General features: G+C 34.9%; 1 protein-coding gene across 7 annotated transcripts; it reads left to right on the top strand.

Moving 5' to 3' along the window:
- Positions 1-6,200: 6,200 nt before the first annotated feature.
- LOC107826567 (phosphatidylinositol/phosphatidylcholine transfer protein SFH8-like) lies at positions 6,201-12,720 on the top strand. Of its 7 annotated transcripts, none has more exons than XM_075238073.1 (15): positions 6,201-6,427; positions 6,522-6,613; positions 7,793-8,096; positions 8,512-8,611; positions 8,730-8,996; positions 9,106-9,183; positions 9,274-9,375; positions 9,468-9,517; positions 9,631-9,730; positions 9,937-10,026; positions 10,119-10,235; positions 10,548-10,680; positions 11,280-11,683; positions 12,140-12,214; positions 12,434-12,720. In XM_075238073.1, the coding sequence occupies exons 2-15, from the start codon at positions 6,580-6,582 to the stop codon at positions 12,452-12,454; spliced, it is 1,875 nt and encodes a 624-aa protein (XP_075094174.1). In that variant the 5' UTR covers positions 6,201-6,427; positions 6,522-6,579; the 3' UTR covers positions 12,455-12,720. The 7 variants fall into 7 exon arrangements, with proteins under 7 accessions (XP_075094174.1, XP_075094172.1, XP_075094176.1 ...); XM_075238071.1 differs by having other exon boundaries at positions 6,202-6,427; positions 10,116-10,235; XM_075238070.1 differs by having other exon boundaries at positions 6,204-6,427; positions 6,510-6,613; positions 10,116-10,235.
- Positions 12,721-12,956: the final 236 nt, after the last annotated feature.

The raw sequence follows: 12,956 nt of genomic DNA, 5'->3' as shown, positions 1-12,956 counted from the left end.
TATACAAAAAGATAATGAATAAGACTTTCTCTTTTGGCTGAATACATAGACAGACTTCTAAACTTGTCCCTTTTTTCCACCTAGACACTTAAACTCACCTCATAACTTATTGAGCACTCAATCTCTATTTAGATTGTACCAATTAGACACGATAGTTGGGTACAATTGAGAAAACAAGATGTGTGTAGCTCACTCTCGGGTAATGTGGTAACAAACCAATGAAAATTGAATATGTGGCTCTTTTTAACTTTTGAGCATTAAAATAAAAAAATAATATACTCCACACGTACGCCTTCTTCTTCCACAGAAAATTATTTCCATTAATTTATGGCTTTCTTCTATTAGTTTACAATAGCTTTTTTTTCTCTCTTTGTTGGTCTTCTACCCCACACGAGCTTCTTTTCTTTTTTAAGACCTTCCTCTGTTAGACCAGATCGGAGGTCATCCTCGCCGATCTCATTTCTATATTATGGCTAAATTCTATAGATTTCTGGACAAAATCTCATTTTTTACTCGATGAACAACACCGAATCTGTTATGGAATATCTAACAGCTAATTAAGAAAAAAGCTTCCGGGTCTATTATAATGAAAGTAAGAGTTATATTTTGGAATAAACAAACAACCTCACCTCACTAGCCCAAAGACAATAACAAAAAATTCTTCAATAATTATAAAAGTAAAATGGAAATTAAAATAGTGCGATGAGCTGAAAATTCTTCTTCCAGAAGCTGGGTATGTATTTTTCTTTTCTTCTTCCTGAAGCTGGGTATGCATTTGTCTTTCTTTATTGCTGGGTGTTCGTAAAGTTCTCTATAAAACTTTGTGCTGGGTATCTATTATGTATTTGTTTTGGTGAATGAAAGGAGCTTAAGCAAGTTTAATGTGCGTTTGGCTTCAATGTGCAGAAGATGACTATTTTAGCTCTCTTTTTTAATGTACGTGCGCTCAAAATAGGTGAGATTCACCTTTTGTGCCATGTCAACTTCTTTTGTCTAATTGGCACAATCTAAGTAGAGATTGAGTATTCAATAGGTCATGGGGTGAGTTTAAGTGTCTAGGTGAAAAAAAGGGATAAGTTTAGGGTCTGTCTATGTATTCAACCTTCTATTTTTTTAATGTGTTTGAATCTTTACGGAGTTCGATGGTCAAATTGAATAATTTTTTGTGTGAATTCAAACATAAATTCTTTAAAAAAATTTAAGTAAGATTTACATATTTAGGAGTTACTTAAAAAATACTATAAGTCACATTAGTTAATAATTTAATAATTAAAATCTATTTGCAAAAAAATATGGTCAAATAAAATTTTATTTGATTTTTCAAATAGTAAAAGATTTATTCTTTTTTTTAAAAAAAAAAACAGAGGGAGTATTGTCTTATCTTGGGGACGCATGCAATTGCATTCAACGTCGCTTTTATAGTTTCATGTCTTTGAAATATTCTAATCCTTTGTACTTTGAATTAGTTACCGTGAGACTCTTACCACGGATGAGCTGACCAAATACAGTTACTTTTGTATTTAATATTTGTTACGTTGGATTCGGTAGGAATTTGTCATAGACCTCTTTATGAGAGTTAGGTCACGACCATTTAGGACCCGAACCCCCTTTATCAAAAAATTACATTATATATATAAAACAATATATCTTTTTTACCTCTATATATTAAGTTTTGAATTTCTTTGATACAATCCAAAGATATAGTTTAGTGGTCAAGGGGGCTCAAAACCTTTGTAAGATTATAGGTTCAATTTTCACTAGCTACAATCTTGTTTAACTTTCTTCTTTTTGAACCCCTTTAGTGAAGATCCTGCCTCCGCCATTGATGAGGACATGTGTTTGTTTGAATTAATTAAAGTACATGCACAACAAAAATTTACTCACATCCAGTAGTTACACTAGGCAATTACTAGGCCAAAGCATGCCGTATATTGTTGTTATATCTTTTTGGCTTTTGTTGTTAATATTGTATTGTTGTTATTATTATTTTTTATCTTTCTTGAGTCGAGGGTCTATCAGAAATAATCTCTTCATCTTCACAAGATAGAGATAAAGTTTACGTATACGTTACGTTCCCTAAATTCGATTTGTAGAGATTTCATTGAATTTGTTATTGATGTTGTTGTTATTGTTATTGTTGATCCATGAGTAGTTGACGTCCGTTCTTGCTTTAATTTTAACTGCTAAAGCTATATTACTTGATGTAAACACGAATGCATGTATACCGTACAAGTATTAGGCTACAACAAATGCTTCAAAAAAAAAATTACTTTTACAGATAAACGAACGTAGACAGTCAATGCGTTAAGAATGAATGCAATCTATTACATACTCCCTTCATTTCAACTCACGTGAATATATTTCTGTTTTAGTCCGTGTTAAAATGAATAATCATTTTTTCTATTTAAAAACAAATTATCTTTATGTAATGATTTATAACCCTACAAAATATATGTGTCTCATTTTACACCACAAATTTAAAAATATTCTTTTTTCTCTTAAAATCCGTTTACAGTCAAATGGATATATTCATGTGTATTAAGTAACTCAAGTCAAACGTAGTGGATTCAACTGAATTTAATACAAAATCAGCTATTTGGATCATGGGGAAAAGAAAAGAAAATAAATACCAGTGCCTGCATTGAAGGGGAACTCGTACATTCCTTTTTTCATTGATATATGGGAGCATCCCTTTGCTTTTGTTTGTTACTCACATTCAGAGCACTTTTCTTCAAGTCGTGATTTATCCACAAGTCAACTATGAAACCAAAATAAGTCTTTGCAAAGGGAACTTTTAAGTTGATTAAGGGGTAATTTGGTGCTCCATTTGGAAGTTGAAGTTGCATTAGATATACTAAAGTCTTTTTTTTTTTGGCCATGGAATATGGGATTAATTTAATAACATTACCCGATAAGTTGACACTAATTTATTCAAAATGACACCCTTTGACACACATTAGTAGGGAAAGTACAAATGTCGAATATATAGTACTCTAGTATTGATTATTATGCATACACCGTCTAGCAAAAAAGTCAAATACTAACATTTCAATCAACATTCATAATTATTTTAATTCATTCAACACAATTCTACCAAATCTTATATAACTCGAAGAACTCTCCCATACCTTTCAGAACATTATTAATTAATGTGACAATTGCAGAAAGCAAAAGGGCATCAACTTCAACTGCGAAATTATTACGTAGCTAGGCATTGAGGCGGTGCTACGATTTTAAATTTATGGGTTTAAAATTCTAAACATTTTAAGTTACTGGATTATGAATTGTTAAATTATAAATAATCAATGAATTGTTCAATAAATTATCTCGACCACTGACGAGCGCAAAATCGGTATATAAAACTTAGGCTCGCTAGTCAAGATAGTATAGTATTAAATCGTCTCCACATGGATTGTTTTAAATAATGTTCTAATAACCCTTCAGCTTAACACTATCCAGGAAGATAAAACTTTGATTTATGTTATTATCGACTAATGATAAAGACTAAGATTATCGATTGTGAGAAAATAATGGAAATTTAATGACTAAATAGCAACGATTGAATATCAAGGTGAGAAGTAAGGGTTGTGACAGGATAAGTGATCAGCTATTATTCCGAGTAACTCCGTGCTAAGTTCACTCTAAACTTCTATTGGCTCTTTCGATTTCAACATATGATTAGGCTATCTTAAGAATTCAAATTCTTCTTTTGAATGAACGAGAGTCCCGTTAACCAACCTAATGACAGGTTCTATGAACATATGCAAAAATATAGTGAATGCATGATTTTTCGAAGAACGTCTCTCGACTATTCTTCTAAATTGGATTAATTAATAACTCTCTAAGCTCTTTCGATTACGGATGAGAAGCGTAAAATCAATCTAAACAAGATAACGCAATGCGAATTACAGCAACACTTCTCTTTCGATTAAAGTAAAATCACAGTTGGCCTTGCAATTCAATTAATAACTCATTCAATGAATTCAGACAATTAACATAAAGTAAAAATGCAAAACAATAGTCAAATCACAATATCTGTCAATAACCCTAAGAAAGATTACTCCATAGTGGAAACGTTATTCATCGCAAGAGTATTTAGAAGAACAAGAAGTCATTACAATTCACGAAATCGAACTAACTTCCGTATTGAATGAATTGGATGAAGTACTTAGAGTCTCCGTTGTTTCCTTGCCTTCTTCTCTCCAAAAGTTGCTCCAAAATCGCTGATCCCTTGTTTTGAGACGAGCTATGCTTCATATAGGTAAAAAAGAGTCGCCTCTGAATTTATCAAAATAGGCCTGGGTAAAGTTCCCGGAACGGACGTGCGCGGCCGCACATCTGGAGCTGTGACCGCGCAAATCTGGCAGAGTACTGTATCATTTGCGCGGTCGTATGCGCGCTGAGGGCCTCTCATGCGCGGTCGCGCATCTGAATTTCGCTCCTACTCAACTCTTTTTTCTTCCATTAAGTGCACTACTCGTCCGTTGACCCCGAACACGATCACGGCTTAATTCCTTGGACTTTTACTCAGACTTCAAATCTCCAAATAGCTCGAATTCGCTCAACAACATCTGCATAACTCGTAATCGCTCCTACGAAGCATAAACCACACACTCAGTGCAAAACAATACCATTTAAAGCTCAAACACTAATAAAGTACAGTGAGTTAGAGTGCAATAAGTGACCAAAATACGTAATTATAGCCTCCCATTAACCACCGACCCCAAATCCTTGAATCTCCGAATCCTGAACCCCAACCTTGACCCCCGACCCCTGAACTCCCCTCCCTCTGTCCCCATCCCATTTCGGCCTTCATAATATTTGCCTAAATTATAGTATATAAATACAGTTGAAATAATATTTTCGCTTACTAATCAAATTTCAAAAAATAAGTATAAAAGTTTTTTATTTTGCGAAAATTATTTTCCTTCTTACAAAAGACACCTTTAGGTCTAAATTATATACCTCCCGTGATAAGGACCTCTCACAAGAGGGTGAGCATATAATACTTAAATGCTGGCTCCTTTACCGTTGGAATAATACCAATAATTCAAGAAAGTTGTAGTAAGCCTTCTGACTTCCAAGTATAGACAATATTATAGTGCCCACTGCCCAGTAAGAACACTTTGTAAGTTCTATCTAACTTAATAATTATGACGTGACAACCCATTCTGCATGATATATTTTTAACTTTTAGGAGAAAATAGAAAGAAACAACAACAAAAAAATAACAAGGGTATAGGTATTTTATATTATCACAAAAAAATATCTGGCGTGGTCACCTCGAAAAATTAACCTATAGTACTGTGTTTGTCCTATAGCAAAACTTTATAACTCCTCCATATTAATAGCACAATTTGCTTCAAAGCCAAATTCAGGAGTTAGACTCTGATTAGGTTTTTTATAATGATTTCGACATTTGAGCTTATTTAAGCAGAGATGAAATTAAAATTTTAATTTTATGAGTTTTAAAATTTAGAACGATAACTTCAAATAGTAATAATTAAATTTAAATTTTGTATATATTTAATAATTTCTTAATATAAATATACTTTTTCAATAAAAACTATTGAATTTTATCGAAAGGTAGCTGCATTTCTAGATTTACCCATGATTTTAGGCTTAGTCTTTTTTGAGCGGTTAACCTAACATTTTAAGTTGGTAGGACAATTGGACAAAGTGTATTTGTAGTGCCACCCAACTAGAAGTTAGAAAAATTAATTGATTGTGCATTGCCATAAAGATTATTTATATTATCAATTTAACTTGACCATTTATAATAAATTAAGTTATTATTATTTTTTTTAAATTGTCGTATGTGATAATATAAAATACTTATAACTTTTATTGTGTGAAGTTGCTCATATTACCAATTTCAAACCCGAACAAAAAGAGGATTACAATAGATTCCTAACCCAACATAAAACTAACTACTAATTTAAGAAATTTATTAGGCAGTGGAGATAACTTACAAACTACAATCAAAGTTGACAAAAACATTACTCAATCACCATAATATTGGGTCACCACAATAATCTTTTTGGCGTTTTCACTCCAAACACTGTCGGCACATTCCTCTATTCCCCTAAATTCTTACCCCGACAAAATCTATTCCCTCATCCACGTGGCAATATTGTCACCTTCTTTTTGGGTCCCACAATTTCATATTCCTATTCAAATCCAATATACAGCTCACAGATTAACCCAACTTCTCTCTCTCTCTCTCTCTATTCTTTTCTCCTCTATCATCGCCGTCGCATTATCCGGTGATAATATTTTCCTTACGGCGCCAGTAATTTTTTATTCCCGGAAATACCCTTCCTCTTCTCCATATATTCCACTTTTCCGTTACACTTAATTTTCTTTTAGGTTTTTTTTCTTGGTTATGCATTTATTGCCGTCTTTTCAACCTATATACTTGGAAAAGGTAGCTATAGCAGAAATTCAGAATTTATTGTTCTGAATTTTTTAGAGGTTTTTCCCCCTAATTTTTCGTTCTGAATATATAGAGGGTATTACAGGGATTTTGTGGAGCTATTTTGATTTGTCGATCTACAAGAGTTGAGAATTCCGGCAGCCATGTCGGGTCCGTTAGATCGGTTTGCTAGGCCTTGTGAGTTTATTTGATTTTCTTTTATTTTCCATGCTTTATTTTTATTTTCAAAATTTTAAGTACATTATTGGTCATTTTAGTTTATAGCTCTTTCTCTTGTTAAAAATTAGGGCTTTTGACCTTGTCTGTATTTTTCAATTTTATGATTTTTGATGACTGTATTGGAATGAGATAGGTCAGAATTGTGCTGAATAGATATAGAGGATTCATATATTCAAGTCAACTACTTTTGAATTGAGGTTTTTTAGTAGTTTTTCTTTTTATTGTTTTATCATATGGACGAAAAAAATAAATACAATTTCTGACGGAATGAAATAGGTACCAAAATGCAGCATATTAAGTGTAGATGATTGATATAGCGGACTCCAACTAGTTTTGGATTAAGGCGGAGTTGTTGTTGAGCATAACAAGTATAAATGATTCATAGAGCGGACTCCAACGAGTTTGGGATTGATACGAAGTTGTTCTTGTTGATTCTCTTAATCCTAGGAGGGAATTATGATTTTTTACTGAAGTAGTGTGGATTTTGATAAAATCTACTTAGTGGCGTTTTTGTTTATGCTGGGTCCTGTCTGGTGATTTGGGTTTTCTTATTTGGGGAAAAGTAGGTCTCAGCTCTCGACAACGACATGGTCATGCTCACAGTAATTGTCGAGCGCTCTGTTCAGTATTATCGACTGATGCAATTTGACCCACATTCTGGTTTTTGCAACTATCACAATGAGCTTCCATAGAAGTGGGAATTTTGATAAAAATGAGCATAAGGGTGATTCGGTCGAGGAGGAAGTATTTGTTCAATTTTAAGTCAAACATTGTATCTATTTCACTCCCTTACTTTCCATCTTAGCCAATTGACCATTTAGGGCATAAGGTACAAGTGCTTGAAAGTCTAAATTACGAAAATGTATGGAAACTTCTTTATGAAAAAATCTACAGAAACATAAAAGATAATTATAGAATCATGTAGTAGAGAGGAACTATTGTTATTATTTTCTGTTTTTTCGCACATCGCAATGGGCTTTTAGAGGAAAAAGAGTTTGTTCTGTACGTGCTGAATTCTAGTTGACTTGTGCCTAGGACTTGTTGGTCTGGTTTGTTTTCTCAGTACGCTTCTGCTTCACCCTTTTGGATATTCTGGAATTGATTTTCCGACTCCTAATCTTTTCCACCACTTAACAGGCTTTGAGGGTTCATCTGCACGTGAAGAGAGAAGGGAAAGAAAATCTGATTTTGAGAATTCAGAGGATGAGAGGAGGACGAGAATTGGTTCCCTGAAAAAGAAAGCACTGAATGCATCAACAAAATTCAAACATTCTCTCAAGAAGAAAAATAGTAGAAGAAAAAGCGATGGACGAGTGAGCTCAGTTTCCATCGAGGATATTCGGGATGCTGAGGAGCTACAGGCTGTTGATCAGTTTAGGCAAGCATTACTTTTGGATGAGCTGTTACCAGAGAGACATGATGACTACTATATGATGTTGAGGTAATGTCCTGTTACCTGTAACTTCGACATGTATGTATGCTCAAAGTGATAAGATTTATGCTGCATTAAGTTTACTGTGACGTTTCTGCGTGTTTACGAGTCATTTGAATTACATCTTTGATGTTTAAAAATTTATTCATATAGGTCTTCTGTAAAAATTGGATTTGTTTGTCAACTTCATTAAAAACTTTCTTACGGGCCTGCCAGAACTGGAACAAAAGATAGATCAAATGCAGGTATAGATGTTTAATTTTACAATAGGTCAAAATGCAAAAGCATACACACATACATTACATGCAGCAGTATGGAGAATTTAAGCAGGATCTGGATCTAGCGTTTTCTGGTTGTTTCTTCTTGGTGTTGTTCAGTTTAACAGCATCCCAACTTATTAACAATTCTTCTGTGTCTGTTGCAGGTTCTTAAAAGCAAGGAAGTTTGACATCGAGAAAGCGAAGCACATGTGGGCTGATATGATTCAGTGGAGGAAGGATTTTGGGGCTGACACGATTACGGAGGTAATATTATCCCTCACAGCATGTGGCTGGAACGGTGTTCTTTCTTTTTTGTATTTTTTGTTGTATGTTTGTAACATCAATTAGGCTGAAATGCTTTCTGAACTTAATCGCTCATCAGGAGTTTGAATTCCCAGAGATGGACGAAGTTGTAAAACATTATCCCCAAGGTTATCATGGGATTGATAAGGAGGGTAGACCAGTGTACATTGAAAGACTAGGGAAAGTTGATCCTACCAAACTCATGCAAGTCACAACCATGGATCGTTATATAAAATACCACGTACGAGAGTTCGAGAAAACCTTTATGATTAAGTTTCCAGCTTGTACAATAGCCGCAAAAAGGCAGATCGATTCAAGCACGACCATTTTGGATGTTCAGGGAGTGGTAAGTTACCTCTTGTTTAGTTTTTCCTTCTCTACCTTTGATGATTTGAGCAGCAGTTTTTGAGCAAATAAATGTTTTCCCTATCTTCATTTTCTATGTTGATTTTTAGGGCTTGAAAAACTTTAGCAAGAGTGCAAGGGAGCTTATTATGCGGCTCCAGAAGATTGATGGTGATAATTATCCCGAGGCATGATTTCATTCCTGTCTGAATAAATATTTTGAGAGTCTCCTAACTTTGGGATCATTAACAGATTTTTCCCTTTTTTGACATGTGCAGACTCTTCATCAGATGTTCATAATCAATGCTGGACCTGGGTTTAGGCTCCTTTGGAACACGGTTAAGAGTTTTCTGGACCCGAAGACAGCCTCCAAAATACATGTCTGTCGATGCTCTTCTCCTGTAACTTATGAAGTCTCTGCTTTAAAAGAAGTGGTTATATTTACCTTGTTACTTTTTTTTGTCTCTTGTAGGTTCTAGGGAACAAGTACCAGAACAAATTGCTTGAAATAATTGATGCTAGGTAAAAGGATCTGAATTCTTATTCACTAGACAAAGAATTTTGCTGTATTTGTTTGCTTTTGGTAGCATTTCTGGTAGTTTCCCTCAACATTCTTCTACTGATTTTTGATGCAGTGAGTTGCCCGAGTTCCTAGGTGGTACCTGTACATGTGCAGATCGAGGAGGTTGCATGCGCTCAGATAAAGGGCCATGGCAAAATCCAGATATACTAAAGGTAGTTTCAAGGGCCTCTCAGCCGATGTAATGTTATTTTCTGATGATGCGCTGTTCGTCACATCTTCAGGAAGACAGTTCGTCTTCAAGATGTTTTTTTAATAATGAGAAACAATCTCTTTTGGTGATGCAGACGTGTTTATATTTCAAACTAATGGCTTTCTTTTTCTGATGCAGATGATTGGTGAAGCACGTTTTGGGATGCAGATGATTGGTGAAGCACGGCGTGCCAAACAGCTTGTTAAAGTTCTAAATAGTGAAGGGAAGGTAGTTTATGCTAAGCCTCGCTATCCAACGGTAGGATTTCTGCCGTATTTCCAAAGTATTAGAAATACTACATATAGTTTGTTTTTCTTGAAGATGGTTACATTTTTGTTTTATTTTAGCAGGTAAAAGGTAGTAGTGACACCTCTACTGCAGAATCTGGATCTGAAGCTGAAGATATTGCTTCCCCAAAAGCTGTAAGGAGTTATTCACATCTTCGGCTTACTCCTGTCCGAGAAGAGGTATACCTGTCCGTTTTCACTCAATTTCATGAGGTGGCTTTTCTTTTATTGAAAGGATTCGACTGGACATCACTTGACAAAAAAGACCGTCTTACGTCAAACTGCGGCTGTCTATTTGACATCCTTGTTTGAGATGAGCCTGAGATTCAAGATTGTGTCACTTTGATTAAACACATCCCTGTTCCTCCTTATGTAAAAAAAAAAAAAAAAAAAAAAAAAAAGTACTAACCACATCCCCGATCCTTTCTTGAATAGGAAGTTGAGCATATTATTAGTTATTTTCATATTTAATTTTTTCTTGTCATCAAACAGGCTAAGGCTATTGGAATGTCTGGCTACACGACAAACTTCCCAGGATATGATGAATATGTTCCCATGGTTGACAAGGCTGTTGATTCTGCATGGAAGAAGGAATCATCCCTTCAAAGACCCTCCACCCCTAAAGGTAAGAATTATTGAGAAGAGAATACACTGCTTATGAACACACTATGAAAGGAAGGAGGGGGGGGGGGGCATAAATATCTCTGAATTCATCTAGTTTATTCAAGTGGTAAATTTTTTATTTTTGCACCTAATCAAGGAAAAAGAAAAGCTAGCTCACTGTTTGGTGTACATGTGTGTGCACACACGATTGCTTATATTTTTGCAGTTATGATGTTGATATTTTCCTTACATTTTTCTCCTCTTTCATCTAATGAAGTTTTTATGTCACGACTTTGAATATTAATCATCCTAATTTGTTTCTTCAAGTTGCATGCACTATTCAGGCTTTAAACGCCTGCATAATGTGAATATTTTATTTTCACGAAAAAACAAAATGTAAATGTTTTCTTTTCATGAAAATATAAAATGTGAATATTTTCTTGTTTGTTCAACTTTTACCTGGCACGTTGCTGTCATGCAACCAGTACTTTCTGTTTGACCTGGACTACTATTCCATTGTTAACGTGGACATATTAGGCTGGCTGTTGCGCTAGTACAACAGTAGTCTCATAAATCTGTTTAGTTTATAATCACATGGTGCCATCTTGTTAACTTTTTCAGCGATACTTCCACCAGCGGACTCTCAAAAACCTGTAGAAGGTCTTCGTGCTCGAGTTATAGGACTTTTTATGGCCTTCTTCATGACGGTGTTGATGCTTTTCCGCTCAGTTACATGCCATGTAACCAAGAAATTACAAGATTCATCGACTGTTGAAGACCAAGCTGGTCAAGAATTTACTTTTGATGCTAGCGCTAAAGAGGAGTTTCGGCCCCCTTCACCTATTCCAGCTTTTACAGAAGCTCAACTACTCTCCGTTGTTCTCAAGAGATTGGGTGAACTTGAAGACAAAGTAAATACGCTTCAAGAAAAGCCATCTGAGATGCCTTATGAGAAAGAGGAATTGCTAAATGCAGCAGTTTGCCGAGTGGATGCCCTAGAAGCTGAGTTAATAGCAACCAAGAAGGTAAGCGATTTATGAAGTTCCTCTAAATAAGCAAGGAAACCTATAGTCATTGCTCCATCCAGAACCTGCATTTTAATGTGCATTTTTTCTGTTTCTATGATTGTTCATCTGGCAGTTCTGCTTACATATGGACTAACTAATGTATGGTCTAATTAATGTAGTTTATAGTTTGAAATATTGTTGTGGCAGTTGGTTGTGCGAGACACGTTGTACTGTTTTGTAAATCCCTAAAAGAATTGTACATAAGGAAAGGTAAAAAAGGGTTTGAGGTGGTTGGTTTTACTTTTGCATGGTGAGATAGATTTTATTTTGATGGGTGCAAATGCCAGCGTAAGCATTTTATTAAATGTAGTGATGTTTTGCTGAAAGTAATAGCTTTTTTTTTCCGTATCACAAACATCTTTTTCTTGGTTCTTGAGTCGATAACTCCTTCCCTGCTTGTTTCTGGTTGAACAGGCATTGCATGAGGCTTTGATGAGGCAAGAGGAACTTCTTGCTTACATTGATGGTCAAGAAGCTGCCAAGTTCCGGGTGAGTTCCTGTTATTACATGGTATCTGAACAAACATCAGACTAGGGCTTAGCCTAGTAGAATTTGAAGTGCAAATCTTTTTACTTGCTAAGAGAAAAACTAATAAGGAAAAACATCTTGAATAGAAACGCGTATGCACTTTCCTCGTTATATTAAGTTGGTGTGCATTACAATCTGCGCTTTGGTGCTGATTTGCATCCTCAATGCATTTTTCTGCAGAAAAAGAAGTTTTGCTTTTAAGATGAAGATGCCTCGGGACGTTGATCTCGGATTTTCAACTGTGGTATCCAAATGAGATACATATTTGTAATGTATGTGTTAGGCAGTACTCGCAGTATGCGTTGAGTGCTTCCTTTTTTTCTTTTTTCTTTTTCGGATCCTCTGTTACATTTGCAAAATGAGGTGCACAATTTCTCATCATGTGAAAAGTTATATTTTCTGTAAGTTTGTTGTGAGTTTGTTTTTGACATACTGAAGTAACATTTGAAAGTGTTTTAATTCAACAATCACTGCCTGTGCTGTATTCAAGTAGAAACGCCCAAACTTTCTGCGGGTAGCGATTTTTAGTGCCCAAGTACTTGAGCAATGGAACATTTCTCCATCTAGGTGAATTGAAGTGAAACAATGAAAGCTAAAAGAACAAGTAAAGCAAACAAAATTAAGGAATGATAGAGTAGAAGAGGTCGACGGTAAAAGAATAAAAGGCAAATAATGATTCATATGAATTTGCACCAGTAAATTT

The sequence above is a fragment of the Nicotiana tabacum genome, chromosome 19 (genome assembly GCF_000715075.1).
Source record: "Nicotiana tabacum cultivar K326 chromosome 19, ASM71507v2, whole genome shotgun sequence".
Lineage (NCBI taxonomy): Eukaryota > Viridiplantae > Streptophyta > Magnoliopsida > Solanales > Solanaceae > Nicotiana > Nicotiana tabacum.
The sequence above is the reverse complement of the archived record's forward strand: the minus strand, read 5'-3'. Positions and strand labels throughout refer to the sequence as shown.